The 17489-nt window shown below is 41.4% G+C and overlaps 1 protein-coding gene across 1 annotated transcript in view; it reads right to left on the bottom strand.

Annotated features, from left to right (window-relative positions):
* The window catches only part of DOCK4 (dedicator of cytokinesis 4), a gene marked incomplete at its 5' end in the record, with an annotated part of 280590 nt that overhangs the window by 99139 nt on the left and 163962 nt on the right, over positions 1-17489 (bottom strand). Inside the window, 4 exons of the mRNA XM_025208759.1 lie at positions 3410-3537; positions 12796-12988; positions 16273-16443; positions 17360-17441. Coding sequence (XP_025064544.1) covers positions 3410-3537; positions 12796-12988; positions 16273-16443; positions 17360-17441 — 574 coding nt within the window. The remainder of the gene's footprint in view (positions 1-3409; positions 3538-12795; positions 12989-16272; positions 16444-17359; positions 17442-17489) is intronic.

The following is a 17489-nucleotide window of genomic DNA, read 5'->3' as shown; positions in this document are numbered from 1 at the left end:
GCAGGAAGTTTCAGCTACTTTTCCATCCCCAGAACAGTGCAAATGTAAATTTGGTCAATTAAAGAAAATTCATTGCTGTTTTTCATCAGCAGACCAGTACAAAGGAGCTAGCATAGGCACCAGTGATCCTGGCCATGAATGCGTAACTGTTTGTTAAGAACATAACATTCTCACATACGGAAGAACAAAGTTAATGGATTGTGTGTTCCAGCTGCCCTTTTTTTCCTAAATCAGGAAATAAAAAGTTAATTTTGCTATGTTATACACACTAGCATAGCATTGTCTCTCTGCTTTCTTTCCAAATGTATATCTTTTTCATTTTGGCTTTTTGTTATTTTTCATTGTTCTCTCTCTTCATTTCCATAAAGATTTCATGGATCTCTATAAAAATCTGGGAGCTTGAATGCTAGCTGACCAGGGTTGAGAGCTGGTCTCCACATGAGTTCTGGCACTTCACCTCCTTGGGGAAATGCTGACAATCTCAACTCACTCTGGACCTAATACTTCACGATTGCTCTTTACCAGCCTGGAAAAGAAAGGGTCCAAATCACAGGTTAGCACAAAGCTGCATCTACAGTCTCTTTGGGCAAAATGATTGACACTGGTTGAAAGTAAAGAGTTTTCCCTTAACACAGTTCTGTTTCCATGGCAGTAAGCAGCACAGGCCAAACCTGAGCTATTTTATCTTCAAAGTAATGTGACATTTTTCACAGCAAATAACACTTAACTGTAACCAAATGCCGTCTAACCAACTGACAAACAAGAGCATTAATTCTACTGGGTAAGACTCAGCATACATGATGAAGACCAAGGCTTCATCTTCACCTCTTGCACAGCCAACGTAGGAGAGCTGTAACAAAAATCAAAACACTTGGCATGTCACTATTTGGACTCAACAGGAGCCTTCCTGTTGAGTCTTTCCTTCATCTTCATGTGCTGTAGATCAACCTCATATAAACACATACACGCATATGTATATTTATGCACATATGTAGGCTACTGTATCAAAAAGGAAGAAAATACAGTATTATGATTTTCTACAGATTATTCTCAGGGTGGTCTGTGGAAGAACAATCTTATCCTTCAAAGTGGCCTAGAAACTCTGTCAGATATTTTGGTTCTGTGATAAAACTTTTCCCTGAATTTTGGGTATGAAAGTTGCATTCTTTTAAATGTTGCCATAGATAGGGATGGCATAAGACCTTGCAATGCAAGAAATTTGTAAACTCATGCTAAGAAATTTCTGGCCCTGGCCAAATGCTTTGCCTCGTCAAGCTAAATGCACTGCAGCCTCCAGCAATTACCTTTTCTGATCTATCTGTAGCACTGTCCCTCAACTTACATTCCTATGTTTCTGACCTGAACACTGGATCCAGCTTGTATGTGTTCTGCCATATATATATCTATACAGATCTTGCTATATATATCACCTGAGACAGTTAACAGTTTGTCTTAGAAGTTATGAGATGATCCAAAAGAATCATCATAGATGGTATGAAATCACAAGGAAATCAATCAAGTGTCATGAACGTGATCATTTCATCTTATGCACTGGAAGACATCAAACTATGCATCAACCCCAACCCAGTCTTCCATCCATTTCTGCAATAACATACAAAAAAATGTATATCCCAAAGCTGTGTCAGATATAAAAAAATAAAGATGCCCCCTTCATCCCCTGGTCTCATTTTGCCTCATGGTGAACCATGCACCCAATAAAACAATGAAAGAAGTCTTGTAGCATCAAAGTTACACCCCCTTAATCTATATCAAATCTTCAATCTGAAACTAAAAACCATACGTATCATCCTGGGTTCCTGAGGATTCTTGTATGCTGATAACAAAGGAACTGAGATTAAGCATGCTGATCATGTTTTATACAGATGACACCAACTACAGCACAATATTATTTTGTTCTTGCCTTGTTGCTCCCTGTCACAACCACAGGGATTGAAGGGATACACCCCCCATAACCACAACATTCCTTCGTATCTGCAATATACAGCTTTGTTCAACATTCTTGGCCACATAAGCCTCTTGTTCTTTAGGGTCATACCACTATCACCTAGATTCCAGTACAAATCCCAGAAGCAAATTGCAAAGTCCACAGCAACCAACAGCACCTCAACTAATCCCCCAACATCTCTGGTGAACTTTTCCAAAATACATAGATCAACCAACAGTATACCCACTTCAGTTACCTTACAGTCCATAAACTGTAGCATGCCTCTAAAGAGTCCTGTGGGTCTCTCAGTTGCCACTTACAGAATACTGATTCTGCCCGAAGTCCTACTAGAGGAGTCTGCTCAAAGGGCTGAGAGTGAGGTGCCTGCAGATTGATATGGATATGAAGCCAGGCCACCATGTCCTAAGGTCTGTCAGAATCAGAGAAGAACAATCAAACCCTAGTGGTGAATTTCCCTATACACATCTGCAAATCCTGTTCTTAAGTCTCCACAGGACCACATGCTGCCATGAACTTTTAGGAACTTAAGAACCACAGATCTGGAAGAGGCCTCCTGGGTCAGAGTCCAGACCCTTGCATTCACAGGCAATCATTAGCCATAAGCATCCCTTCAAATCCTCACCCACAGCTACAAGGAACAATATCTGAAACACCAAGAACACCTCACAGCATGCCACAAGTAAAAGCAGGGAAGACTCCCCCTGCTCTACCCTTTGTCCTGCAATTAAGAAGTCTATAAATCTCTTCCTTTCTCCTTCTTCTTTCCAATAAGAAATCCCTTCCACATCTACTCCTTGCACATATTTCCAAATTCAATCCCTCTAGATAGAAAGCTTGCATAGAAAGCTTATTTTCAAAATAGCAGGGTCCAAAAAAGCTACTCAAACAAGATTAGAGAGGGGCAAGGCCAAAACAGAGTAGGAGAAACATCCCCCAACTCCTTCACAGTCCTGGTTTGGACAGTATCTCTTAAAATATCTCCTGGACAGGGAAAGCATGGGCTGGAGCTAGAGGTGTAGATATATTTCTGGCCCTAGGCTTTCCTACAGTCCTGCTACACAACAACAGAGAAAACAGCCACTTTTAAATCTAAACCCTAAAATATATATCTGACAAGAAGAAGCTATTTACCTCATGCCCTCTAAATTTTAAACCAGTCAAACTTCCTCTATTTCTTTTTGAGCTACTGAATCTTAGGGGAACATTGGAGCAGTGTCAGCGCTTTGTAGAACACAGTGTACTACAATTAAAATATTCTTATAAGGAAAAAAAAACACAGATGAAAAACCAAACTGACACATTCATAGAGAAACAGTTCATGGATCATTTCTTACAACATACTCTTTTTTTGTTCAAGAGCCAGTCTCATTTAATTACTAATATTCCAATAAAGAAATCCAAAGTAAATCCAAATCCTGAAGTACATGACCTGCATTTACTTACTGAGCTATTTTTCTTGATGAGACAAAATATGTTGCTAAGGATACGAGCACACATTATCAGATCCTTCTGCTCTTGTAAATGCATGTGGAGATGATGCAAAACTACTGGAAGAAGAATATATCTGGAATCTGGAATGAGAGGGAAATGTTATGAGTGGACTCTACTTATGATATCGTTTCATTTAGTATTTTTATTGAATATAGGATTATATGTATTTACGCAAATGCAAATGTATGTTACATTGATAGAAATATTTCTGATCAGAAGCATTTATCAGCTACATTCGCTATCATGGCAAAGAAAAAAACGCCTCTAAACAGGAACAACCCACTCCAGAAGAAAAAATCCAAAACACAGCATGCCATATGGGATACTGTGAATGTGAAATAAAGCTACATATTTATATAAGTGCTATACGGAAAATTTTGAAAAAAATATTGCTTGCATTCAAAATCACATGAAAACTATATACCTCCCTGTTTTGACATGGCTCCTTTGCAATCCAAAATGCCACTGGCTTTTTTAAGATATTACATTAGGCAAATTCAATTTTTATTTAGTGTCCACAGTTACACCTTTGGGTCTCTTTCACTGACTGCTTTTAAGGTTCCTCCCTCCTACTGAGTATGTGTGATTCACATTTGTCTCTACATGAATTAATTTGCATTTTTCTAGCTGAATCTAATTTTCTGCCCACGGTCCTTCATTATTATTTTTCTGACTTCTCCCAATTTAGTGCCATCTCTCAATTTTACTAACATGCTAGTTACTTCCTCTTCTGATGATCATTAATGAAGATGTTAAATGAGATAAGTCCTAACACTTATCCCTGTGGTGATACTCTAGACACCTATCACCATCCTGTAAGATGAAATTTGTTGCTATCCTTTGTTTATAGGCTTTTTTAGATACTTGAAACTGAGTAAATGTGTTTTGAATATATCTGAATTACACTTTCTATTAAAATATTTTTAGAGAAACCCTTGGATGCTTTATGAAAATCTAACTTTTCTAAAGCAGTCTCCTTGCTCATTAACTTTCTCATTATCTCACTAAACATCAGGGTTGTCTAGCAAGGAGGTTATTCTTTATATACTCATGCTGACAACTGCTCATGATCCTCTCCATAATCAATACTTTGTTCTCATCTATTTTTCTGAAAAAGACAAAATTTAACTCTGTCAGATCAAGATTCTCTCCTTTATTGAAAATTAACACTGTTCTCGCTTTTCCACAGCCTTCCCTGGTTGCCATTTGACTTGAAACATGCCAGAAGGACTAGGTGATTCATATATGATTTGAAAAATATTCCACGTATTTCTTGCCTGCTGCTTATTCTGTTTCCTTTTACATTCTTATTAATTATTCAAATGTTTTTGTATGTTTTTTCCATGCAAGGGAAACTTGAAACAGGAAATTAGGGCTAGATCCAGAAAACAACTTAGGTGCCTACAAGTTTGGCACTGCAATGACCAACTCTTAAGTGTCTGGCCCCACAGGTAGATACCTAAGTTTCCTACACAACATATGGGGAGAGTTGGGTGTCTCAGAAGGGTGATCCAAAAACCCAGGGGCTGAATAAGAGGGCCACACAGCTAACCAACAGGAAATGCTCCTGCAAGTGTGAAACTATCCACTTGAGTTTAGGCACTTTATACAATACTGCAGGGAGATATCTGCCTGTACTTGTGCTCCAGATCCCCGAGTTCTGATCCTACATGTTTTTTGAAAGGACTAAATAGGGCCCATTGTTTTCCAATTAAAACATGATAGGAGGAGGAAGTGGTGCCACCGCTGGCAGTTGCCTAGTGGTTAGAACAACTGCCCATGAAGAAAGACACTTGAATTCAATGCCTCCTTCAACTCGAGGAAATTCAAACCAATATCTCCCACCCCAGAGGAGTGAACTAACCACCCACTTAAAGGCAACACTAGGTATGGTGCATTGCCTAACCTTTTTGTTCAAGTGGGTCTGTTGTGCAAGATTCAAGGGCAGGAGAACAGAACACAAGAGGGAGCAAGAGGCTGTAGAGTAGTAGTTGGAGCTATCACCAGGTACGTGTTAGACGAGTGTTTGAATCCTTTTAAGGTGAGGACAGCCTTGAACCCAGTTCTCCAACTTCCTAGGAAAGTACTTTCTTAGGCTATTGTATAATATATGGGCAAAACATTCTCCTCCAGCCAGTTTATTTTTAAATAAAGTAGCTACAACTTCATGCTCTGAGGGGTCTGATGCTGTTGAAGTACATTAGACACCACCAAAACTTATCAACATCAGGCCTCTCAGGGGACTGAGGCACTTCTCCACTTGGCTTCTTGATCCCAGTGGGACTACATGGGAAACTGGACACAAGTGCTCAGCCCTGGACAGTTCTGGGAACATACCAAAACAGGATGACTGGTACATGTGGGAATTGCAGGACAAAAAAAAGACACATGGGCCTTCCAGGATTAGGCATAGCTATGTAGGGGTATTCTGGATCACACTTTGAGACAAATTTTGGATCTAAAGTGTTTTGTGTGACAAATCCTTTTATTTGGATCTTAGTTCCTCAGCCATAATTGAACCAACCTTATTTATTAATCAGTTTTACCATTCTATTTTTGAAAAGTGTCTTGGTGTTTTAGGCAGTAGAATGGTCAGGGTCTTCATAGTACATATTAAATACAAGAAACAGGACCAAAAGTGCAAAGCCAGCTAATGTTATGGTGACCTTCAACTGTACTGATACAGGCAAGTAGTGCACCACCTACTGAATTATCTACCTACATCATTTACTGCAAAACAGAACAAATTACTTGAAATCATATAATCCAAATATATGACATGAATCTCTTCTTCCTTGCCCAGGTGACCTGCCACAAGCATGGCAGAGGCATGAATGTGGGATCCTGGTCTCTCCCTGCACTGGCAAGTAGCAAGCTCCCGCAGCTGGCAGCCCTTTCAGGTGATCTGGGTTCTCACTAGCAGGTGCACACCACATTCTGCCAGGCCTCACCACCTGATCTGGGCTCCCAGTCACATTGGTGCACCATGTGCCCCTGTGGCTAGGATCCCAGATTAGCAGACAGGGCTCCCATCTCTGGAAGCACATGTAATAACTGTGTGGCTTATTTCTTGCTTTATCACACCATTAAATACATTAATTTGTAGCTTGTTAATGCTGGGTAACAATTTAAGACATGATTAACTGGTTTATCACATCTTAAGTGTAATGTGTGGTAGGGGCCTGAGATCTAAAGGGATCACTAAAAAGCTTTGTTCTGAAAGGTCAGAAAATGCAGCATAAATCACTTGCTTACAGATTTTACCCCCCAGCCACAACAACTGTCAGGTACAATGTCAGCCACTGAATACAGTAAAATTAATGAGTACAAGTAATAGTACAATAATTAGAAGCCTTAACCATCAGTCACTGTCCTAATTTTCTCCACATACAGGAAGCCAAATTAGCTGATTTTTAAAAATGCTAATACTTGCCTTTACAAATATTGTACAGAACTAGGGAAATAAAATTTTCATGACATTACTCTTTTCAGGTCTATGGTTGGCATCATTTAAAGATAGGATACTTGAGACATCTCTGTGCTTTTCTGTTGCACGCTACATGCATTAAATATTCAGCCCAAAAGCAAAACTTTCCCTCTTGCACTCTAGTCAATAGGGACCATTAACATGTCTGCATCATTAGCATGTGATTTTTTTTTTAGTTTCTCTCAGAGGTTTATTATGGAAAGACAGTGTTTCAACCATCATTTATTTCAAAGACTCTTTATTGCAGAGGTGGCCAAAACTGGGGGTTGTAAAAGAACTGTTAAATATCAAAAAGACTTTCAACTTAATGGTACATTTTAAACAAAGAACTATCATTCCTATGCTCCCAATTACAATGTAGGCCTGGAAAAATTTAAAAAAAACTGAGGTGTTTTCATTATTTCTTCATTTGTTTTTATTTTGTATTTTTCTCTGCTGTGGCAATGAAAATGAAAGAAGTCATTCCTACTCTTGATCTGAAGAAGTCTCATTTCCACACAGGCAATTTTGTATTTGTTAGGTTGGGAGGACTGCATGGGTGGGGGTAGGAAGGGAGGACTGCTGAACAGCATGAAAAATAGCTCCCAGTGGAATTTTGAAAACAAATAAACATGAAAACATTTTTGTCTAAACAGTGCATTTTAATTTCCAGAGCTGTCCGTTTCATACCTCCCATGAAGCACTGTTTTCACTTTAAAAGAACTATTAGCTGTGATGCAGAAGAATGAGATGCGTCATTGGAAAAAAATGTGAAAAAGCTTTTTCTGCCTGGTCAGATGCTTTTGCAAAAAATAAAAACATTGATCCCTTTTAGAGGATGCATTTAAGATTGATAAATGTGTCTCAGTACATATTCCATATATTTAATATCAAAATGAACTCTGTGCATCTTACCAGGGCAAGGTGGTCTGTAGAAACAAGCTCAAAGCAGCTTCAAGGTACAGTTTCCTTACTGAGAGCATCTTTTGGCCTTTGGCCTTACCTTTTTCATTTGGGTCTTCTGTCCTCACTGACCTGTCTTCCTGCCTTAAGCAGAAAGGAAACTGCTCATTTATTTTCAGTTACACGTAAAAGCTGCATGTGTACAAGATGATGACATGAGAGCTAAACTACAGGCATGGCTGCACTCACAAAGGCAGAATTATTGGTAGTGGTATGGAATAGCTGACCTCTGAACTTATCTATCAAGGGCATGTCTATAGTTCAATAAACTAACCGTGCTGGGCAACAGTAAACTGAAACATAGAGCATGATGTGGATGACCTCCTGAACCAGAAGCAAGAAGTCCAGGCTTACACAGCATTAATCAAGCTAGTTAGCACCAGCAATCAACAAGGCTAATAAGCCTGTCCACCAAGTCACTTGAACCCACTCAGTTCAGGTAGTCTATGTGAAGCAGTGCAGGCATGTTTTAAGGTTCTGCTGCCTGACATACCATGGACAGGTGTTCATTTCTACAGGTGAAAGTATCTGGGAAATTTGCAGTGCTAGAAATCTTAGAGAGAGAGGGAGCATACAGGCATTGCAGCCTGCAACTGCCCCCTCTGCCCTCCTACTAGTGTGCTCACTGTTGGGCATTACCCCAGACTAGTAAAGGGGAGGAACAGCGGCTGCTCACCTCCTCCCACTCCCCAGGGTCACTCCAGCCTGGGGAAGGCGTGGGAAGCTGGACAATGGAGCAGCTGCTGATTCCTCACTTCAGGTGATGCACAGGGAAGCTTTTCCTGCTCTCCACTCTTCCTGGTCTGGGGTCGGAGTAACCTCAGGTCAGTGTTCCCTAAACAGAGGTAACTTCAGTCTGGGGGAGGCACAGGGAGACTTTCTCCACTACTCCAATCCTCCTGGGACCAGAAGGAGTTCAGAAGCTCCTGCTTCCTGCACTGGACCTCTCTCAGGCCTGGGAAGGACAAGGCAGGCTATAGGCAATAGGAGAAAGTCTCTTACAGGAGAGATCTTCCTTGCTGCAAAGAGAAAGATCTTTCTCCTAGAAGCAACATGCTTGCTGAAGGAGAAACTGTATGCTCTGTTTCTAGTGGGAGAGTGCCACCTGTCCATACCCACAGTAAGTTTACAGCATAGGCATGCTCCAGGTTCATTCTGTAAGGGCTGAAAGAGATGCATGTACCCAGAGCAGGGAACAGCAACCTATGGCCCACAGCCAGATTGACCCAGTTTGTTGTCAATGCAGGTTGTGCTCTATGTTTGAGTTTACTGTTGCCCAGCATAGTTAGTTGAACTAGGACACAGCTGCTGCCGTTACCACTTTTCCCTGTGGCATCACAGAGAGGGTATCTGCAGCCAACGCTCTTTCCCACAATGGTGTGGGAGTCAGCAGCAGTCACTTTCCCCTGCTGCTGTGAGGATGCACACTGGCTGAGGACACTCTCCCCTGTCACTGGTGATGGTGGCAACTGGGTCTGGTCCTAGAGCCTGCCTGCCATGTGCCTGCCTACCTCTAACCCCAAACTCGGTCAATCCAGCCTGTTGCCTGAAAAGTTTCCAATCAGAGAGTTCCCAAACAGTACATGCCTGGGAACAAGGTCACAAACCAATCAAAAATTCCCAGTCTCTCATAAGAGAAAAACACCACAGGAAGCCTCACCATGAGATTCCAGTATAGCACAATACAGTGCTGGAGGGAAAAAGTTTACAAAATCGAAGTGCAGATAAGGCTCTAATACCCATTAACTTTCCATGGGAATTAGAGTTGTTTTTGTCTTAAAAGCTCTTTAACTGTTAGCTATAGTATGAGTGATAGGCTAAAGCTGCCCAGAAGTCCCCAAATGGATTCTAAGTGTCTGACTTCTTTATATGCATATTAACTACTGCTGGATCAGTCCACAGAGCAGCCCTATGTGCCGGTGTAATCCAGCACGTGGGGTCATCCAGCCCATGGAGCTCCCCATGGGTCCAAAAATGTGGTAGCAGGGACTCCTGTTACTTTAAAGGAGAAGCAGCTGCAGGGAGGTCCCCAGGTGAGGGAAGATTACTCATTATGGGCTGAAGAGGATTAAGCAGCAGGGACCACTATGGCAGGGCTGGCGGCCCAACAATAGGACAGTAGGGCAGAGCCCTGGTTGGGCAGCAAGGGCACTGCTACAGGGGAGCAGCCATAAAGTACCGTTGAGGCTGTCAGGCCTATGAGTCACCTGACAGGAAGGGGTGGGACTTGTAAAGGTTTATAAGACCAGTGCCTGAGACCAAGTGGACAGTTTGGCCCTGCAGGCAGCAGGGAAAAGATCTCTAGAGCAAGATGCTGCAGGAGAAGGACCAATTGGCACCTGAGCTGCCCTGCAAGTTGCAAGTAATTAGTACAGCTGCAAAAAGAACAAAATACTGGAACAGCTGTGTACCACTCCAGAAAAATTGTCAGTGCTACACAGATTTAGAATCAGAGAAGTTAGGGTTGGAAGGGCCTACGGGAGGTCATCTAGTCCAACCCTGTGCTCAAAGCAGGATCAGCCCCAACTAGATCATTCCAGCCAAATTTGCTTAGCAGTTAATCAAACGTTAGATAAGAGAGATGGTTTATCCACATATAAAAGTGCCCTTTGTCTTGAAAGCCTGAATAATACTGTTTTTGCAGCCTCTCAATCATTTCCTGTGTTTATCATATCTATCTGCTTTTAATAGCATTAACTAACACAGCTGTTTAAAATGCTTATCCTCGGTCTCTGAAAGGCAGAGTTGAATTACATTTTAGATCACAGTAAGCCTCAGTTTTGCCTCGAGGCACAATGGTTTAAACTCTATGGATCAATTTTTCTTAAGTAATTCACTGTGATTTTTTTTTCCCCCTACAGAGATTTAAAGAAGGCCTCTTTCTAGAAATGGGCTGAAGGAACATGGTTTTTTAAGAATGAAACATTAGGATTTAAAGAGGCCAAAGAGCTGAACTTCAGGAGACCCTTCTGTGACAGACTACAGGTTCTATTGTAATATTTCTATTTTAAATGTGCTCATGTTGTAATAATGTGTTCCTCAGTTTCCCTGACTAGACTGTAGACCCTGATAGGTCCCAGAGCTGCCTACCTGCAGGATGAGGAAGATGAACCTCCAGCATCAACAGAAAACTGAACATACTTGTTGATAATTCAGCAAGGTGGGGTTGAAGATGATGTGCTGGAGGCATCCAGGGAAGAGAAATAAGTATGACAATGGATGGATCAGCCAAGAAAACAGGGTAGCAGCTGGTGGGGGGGGTTGGGTTTCCCCTGACATTGGAAGTCATAGCTGGGATGGCTTCAGGTAGTACTCAAAGACCCTGAGAGGTCTGAAGCAAACACCTCCTTGGGACTTTTGTCACATCTTCCACTTATTAGTGACTGGAATTATGCTGTTCCCATGTCATTTACCCTAGAAGTTTAGAGAACTAAAACAGCTGATCTTTCTCCTATGCTTAGAATAAAGCAATTATAAGTTCCTTTGGAGCTCAGCAGTGCTTCCTTGTCACTGTTCTAAGGGGAGATGGTTTAAGTGGTATCACATACAACTTTCTTTTGCTCAAATATAGTGTCACTAATGTCTTTTTTTTTCAATCACATGTCATGAACTGTGCCTTGCAACCAGAACAGATATACAATTCTAAGAATGCCCTCATTAAACCGCTATTAATTTCCTCTGAATTACATTCAGCGGGCTTCTCAGGTGGCTACTCTGCACACAGTAATGGGAGGAAGGAGCTCATTTGTAGTGTTTGATCCTGAAGCAATTTGGGAAGTGGAGACCTAAGGTTGCTCTAAATTGATGTCCGTATACCCATAAATCTATATGTAGACAGCTCAGCCATCTACTCTCACTCTTCCCTGGCCTCTCCCTCTTGGGCTGGAAAGGATTTGCACATCTGTTGGGTGAGGCTTTCTGACATGCCAAAGCATAGCAACACTTTGGTAATACTCCTGATGTGCTCCTCATCCCCAGTAGCCAGATCTGCATTTGTTACATTGCTAGCAACTTCAGGTAATGAGGTAATATGAAGATGACATGGGATTGCTGGAGGGGCAGACTACAGGAACTGATCACTTACATACTGACATTTCTTCTTCTCTATAGCAAATGGCAAAACTGCTGTGTAGTCTGTACATACAACCATGCTTACATTGCTAAGTTTGCTCTTTCTGTGAACCCTTTTAATTTCTCCATTATATGGCTACTCTGGCACCATTGATATAGGTTGTCACTACCATTTTATTATGCTGTTATTCCACTCAAGTCAATGGAGTCACAATAGCATAACACTGGTATAAGGCAAGAGAGAATCAAAGGTCCTGATAAGGACCAGAACCTAGACCTCCCATTCAAATAAAAAAAATTCTTGCAAAAAGACACACTGTGTATATCCCCACTTGCAGGGGCATGCACCTGCAGTGGCAAAAATAGTAGCAGCACACGCCCCCACTGTGGTGTGCATTGTGGTATGGGGCAAACTGCCCTTTCCCTGCTCCTGGCATGCTGGAAGAGCTGAGGAGCAACTAAAGGAGTTGTCAGCAGCCAGAGTGTCACCCTGAAGGACCAAGCCTCTGTGTCTGTTGGCACACATTCCTGTTGTACACACTGCTTTTTTTCTCACTTTTTTTTTTTTGCTACTGGGGTTTCGTGGTACAGTATAATAAGATGTCTGTTTTTTTGTTTGTTTGCTTTTTTTTTTTTTTTTTTTTTATAGCTGGACTCATATTGATCATACTACTGTAAAATAGAAGACTTTAGTGAACAGTCTGTACAGGACAATGCTTTGGAACCTGTTAACACAAGGCTATGAAAGGCATTCTTTGCCCATGCATCTGCTGACCTGCAGGGGAGAGGCAATTTCTATTTTTTTAACTGCAGGCAACCCAGGAGGTTATCACCTTACCTGGGTTAGTGTACAGTTGACTCTCCACTGTTTTTCCAATGCACTGAAGTTTAACAGCTTGAAGAGATTCATCCCCATGCATGATTGTTGGCAAGCTGCCTAAAGTATCACGCACCAAATTTGCCACTTCTCGCACATCAAAGAGCTTCAGCAATTCTGAGTATACAACTGGGAATGAGCTGAGAAACACAGTCTAAAGGGGAAGGGAAAAAGTATCAGTCATATACAGTGATACTAGGTTGACAAGGTCAACATTTACAGACTGACCAGTGTCAACAGCATCTCATATTCAGCCATCACAGAACACACCTGCTTTTGTGATATTTTGATTCCAAGTCATAAACTGTGATATGGATTTGAGGTCATTATTTAGATTCTTCCAAATATTTTCACGGTTCTCATGACCTTAGAGCTCTGACATGAATTTCTTTTTAACATGGACTTAGTCCATGCAGCCTGCAAGGGATTAACACTTGACCAGCAGCGTCCTCCCACTGTTCCTGCCACCAGGGTCTCTGGGCTTCCTCTCCCTCTTACCAGCTTTTGTTTCCTAAACAGGGACCCCAAGACCCACATGCCAATGATGACCACATGGGGGAGAGGAGGGCCAGGGGAATAAATGGCGTGGTGCTCCTGGCTGTTCAGAAGTTGGACAGCTCTGATTTAGTCCATTAAATATTTTTATTTCTCTCTCATTTGAGCATAAATCACTATTTTGAATGCGGCTATTTAACCACACAATCCATTAGAGAAAAGAGATTATTCACAATGACAGAACAAACTGTTAAGTGCCAGGATATACTATTTTTACCTACACAGACAAATAACAGAATCTCTCCCTCCCATATGTTTCAAATATTTAAAGAGGTTATATTGCCTGGAGACAGGATTGGGACTGTTGGTTAAATTCTGAATCCCAAAATAGGGTTGGAAGTCTTTTAAGAAAGAAAAGAATTTGAAAAGCAAGCAAGAAACACTAAATAATGAAGTAAGTTAGGTTACAAAAAATGTTGTTGGAACCTCTGTCTTCACACTTTCCCAAAACTACTCTATTGGGAAAAGTCACTTATCCCAGCCATGCTTCATCCATTTCAGCAATGGCTACTATGTACAATGCTAGAGTGTTAAAGGTGCTACCTGGAAACAGGACAGGATTCTCCAGATGCTCATTTACATGATTTTGTCCCAAAATATTTCATTTAAAGTTGCTCTGATGGAAAAGCTGCCCTAATTATATCCCTACCATTTTCCCATTAATTTAGCCTTTTCTTTGAAAAAAAAACCCCCAAAACATGTTTCTATATAACTCAAAGGAATGAACTGGTCATCCAACCCCTTGCTCAAAGCAGGACTATCCCCACTATATCATCCCAGACAAGACTTTGTCTAGATTACTTTATTACCTGTTCCAGTGTTTTACTACTCTCCTAATGAGAAAGTTTTTCCTAATACCTAATCTAAATATCCCTTGCAGTTTTCTTCCTGTTTTCTTCCGCAAGTGAGGGTTGCACGTTGAATGTATAGTATTGTCCTCTGTATGTTCTGGCCTCTGCTATTAGTGTTGATCAATTTTAATAACCCCAGTGGAAATGAAGAAACTACCTGAAGTACCACAATATTCAGTCTGGCAAGATTCTACATTAAGTTTAAACATTTTTGGTTCAAAGCATTGGATTCCAAAGTGCCTAGAAAGTTGAACACTGACCACAGGCATGGACATACCATTCAATTTCTGTTTGGCAATTATGGTCAGAGATATGGGTTTTCTGTTTGCTGCAGAAAAAATGTAGCTTTTCTTCTTTAAAGAAGAAAAAGGTGGATTTTCCCCAGCGATACCTCCCCCTCTCTATATATATATTAGTGGTGTTTCATTTTAATCACAGGAAAAAAGGGTTTTGGAGTTTTTAATCAGAGAACTTTGGATTTTTTAACAGAGAAAACCAGGATCCTTGATTATGATTCATTATAGCCACTGGAATCACGATTAACTCAATGTAGTCAGTCCCTTTCTAATGCAAAACCAACAGTCTAGTTAAGGGCATTTGGCACATGGACCAATTACCGCAAGGAAAACAGGGGTAGGGGGATTAATAGCTTGTCAGCTCTCCCTAGTAATCACCAGTGTGCACACTTGTACCTCATGGTAAATGAGAGCTACCTCCAATGCACACTATCAGGGGTTAGTTTTCATTTACCGTGGGGCAGGACATTAAGGCTGCTTGCAGATGTGAAAACAAAACAAAACAGTGCTTTGCTTTAAGCTCAGCCTACCCCGCTTCTGAGCACAGCGCATGCCCAGACGAGGCATCTTGTTAGTTTGACCTGGCTCGCCCAACATCGGTATAGACTGCGCACTTCAGCAGGTCATTCTGGCACTTTTATCTAGTAACTGATTGAGTCAGCTTTAGATACAAGTGCCAAAAAGCCCTGCTGAAGTGCCCAATCTATACAGACGCTGGGGAGCCAGGTCAAACTAATATACTTCCTCTTCTGCTAAAGCGCTGTTTTGTTTTTTTCATGTCTGTTAGCAACCTAAAACCCTGCATGATTCCAATTCTATGATTCAGAGGTTGGTGGAATGAAAAGTAGGGCCTTGACTAAATCGCAGTTTCGCAGACTGCACGGATGCTATGAAATTAGCTCCACACCACGATTTTTTAAGAGTTGCGAGCCGGTGCCAGAAAAACGCATGAAAACACAGGTTTCCCTTTGCAGGCTGGCAGTGTTCCAGGTTTCAAAGGGAAATCGGCTTTCACAGCGTTCCAGTCTGCAAGCAGCTGCTGGGGCCATGGCCAGATGAAGGCAAGTGTATAGGGAGCAGGGAGGGAAGGAGGCTTGGGGGCCAGGACTTGGAGACTGTTGGGTGGTGTGTGTGCCTACCATAGGCGATGTAAGGCCAGGGCTAACTGGGCTTATTCCCCCAAAACTTTTTGCAGCGGCTGGAGACAGCAGCAGCACCATGGCGCTGCCATCCTGTAGCATCTGGCTGTGCTTGGCGTGTAGCCACTCCTCTGCTGCCGCTTAAAGCTACAGCACCATTGCCCTGCAACAGCTCCACAGGAGGGAGGGGTGGGGGTCACGCGGGGCTCAGCCTCAGCCTCCCCAAATAATATTTTCCTCCACCGCTTGGTGCCTGCAGCTCGTGTGGCACATGAGTGGGTAACGTATCATTTTTCACGGAATATTCATGGAACTACTGGGACGCATTTGCCCAGATCAATGGTAGTTCCATGAATATTCCGTGAAAAATGATACTTTACCCATGCACATGTTGCAAATTTTCTACAAGAAATCCGTGATTTTCTCAGGGCTTTAATCATAAGTCATAACCCAGCAAAGTATTAGCAGAAACAAACAATAAATATGCCATGCAGAAAACATGAATTTGCCATTAGGCAAAATAAACAGAAATTCATGTATGTATTTCCAAACATGGGAAATGGAAATAACCAAAGCAAGCAAGCTTGCAAAACTTACTTGTAATTGAGATAAAGCACTTGCTCCCTTGCTCTCTTGGGAAAGGAAGAATCGAATTGACAGAAGGAGTTCCTGAATACAGCACCGGAATTCTTCCTCATTTTGTCCACCAGTAGCAAGAGAAAATAGTCTCCGAGACTGAACTATATATTTAAAAATATATTCCTGTGCCTATAAATGCCAGAAATGAAAGATCCTGTATTAGACCAAAGTCATAATCTTTAAAATTAAACAAAATAAAATTAATATATTTATAACATTTGTTGATAAACATGGCCTGACATTTAATTTTGTCAACATGTCTCTTCTTCCCCAGTGATCCGCCATCATTACTTTAATGAGAACATTCTTAAAAGCGTTACTCCTTCATCTGTTCTATGCAAGGAAGTATTTGCTTAGTGAGAGCTGGGAGGAGGGACCAGGACTCAAATAATACGTATTCTCCCATTTACACCAAAATTCTCTCTTCTTAACCTAACCAAAGGGGGAGGTAGAATCTTCAACAAAATATGTTTATCTTAGGATGCAAAGATTTGACAAATATACCAAGTGTGTAAAATGCGTTTGGCACTGTAGGATGAATCTTGTGGGCTGGACTACCATGCATTGTGATGGCAACAGTGTTAATCCCCAGAGCTGCCAGAGCCACTGTTTCAGAACAATTCTGAAACTAAGGGAGTTAACACTGCTGCCTCTTTTTCCCTTGCCCTCCCTCCCACACTTTTTCCCTGCTACCAATTTTAATTGCCAGGGATGAGTAATTAAAGTCATCAGGGATTAATACCACTGCCACAGGGACTATAGCAGTGGTGGTTATTAGTTCCATGGGCAAAATCTGACCCAAAGAGCTGGGTGGCCCAGGCTGTGAGAAATCCCATGTTCTGCTCAGCTGATGATCTTGGATCAACTTTTCAGAGTGAAAAGTTTCCAGAAACATGAATAAAATGATTAGCTGCCTCAGAGATATGTAAATGTACTGAATACACGGGGTCATTTCACCATGTGTTCACACCTCAGTGATTTAAATCAGTGTTGCTATGCTAATGCACCATTCAAGTATATTATTATATCTGGCAACTTCTATTACCTTTAACACTTCCTGGATATGCTCCTGTAGCTCTATTTCTGTTACTCGATCAATATGCCATTTCAGTACTTTTATAAGATCTCTAGAGTATGAAAAGGAAAATTATTACAGTGCAAAAGTGGGGAAAGAG

Source organism: Alligator sinensis, unplaced genomic scaffold (genome assembly GCF_000455745.1).
Source record: "Alligator sinensis unplaced genomic scaffold, ASM45574v1 scaffold297_1, whole genome shotgun sequence".
Taxonomy (NCBI): domain Eukaryota; kingdom Metazoa; phylum Chordata; order Crocodylia; family Alligatoridae; genus Alligator; species Alligator sinensis.
Note: the sequence above shows the minus strand (reverse complement) of the source record. Positions and strands in the feature narration are given on the sequence as shown.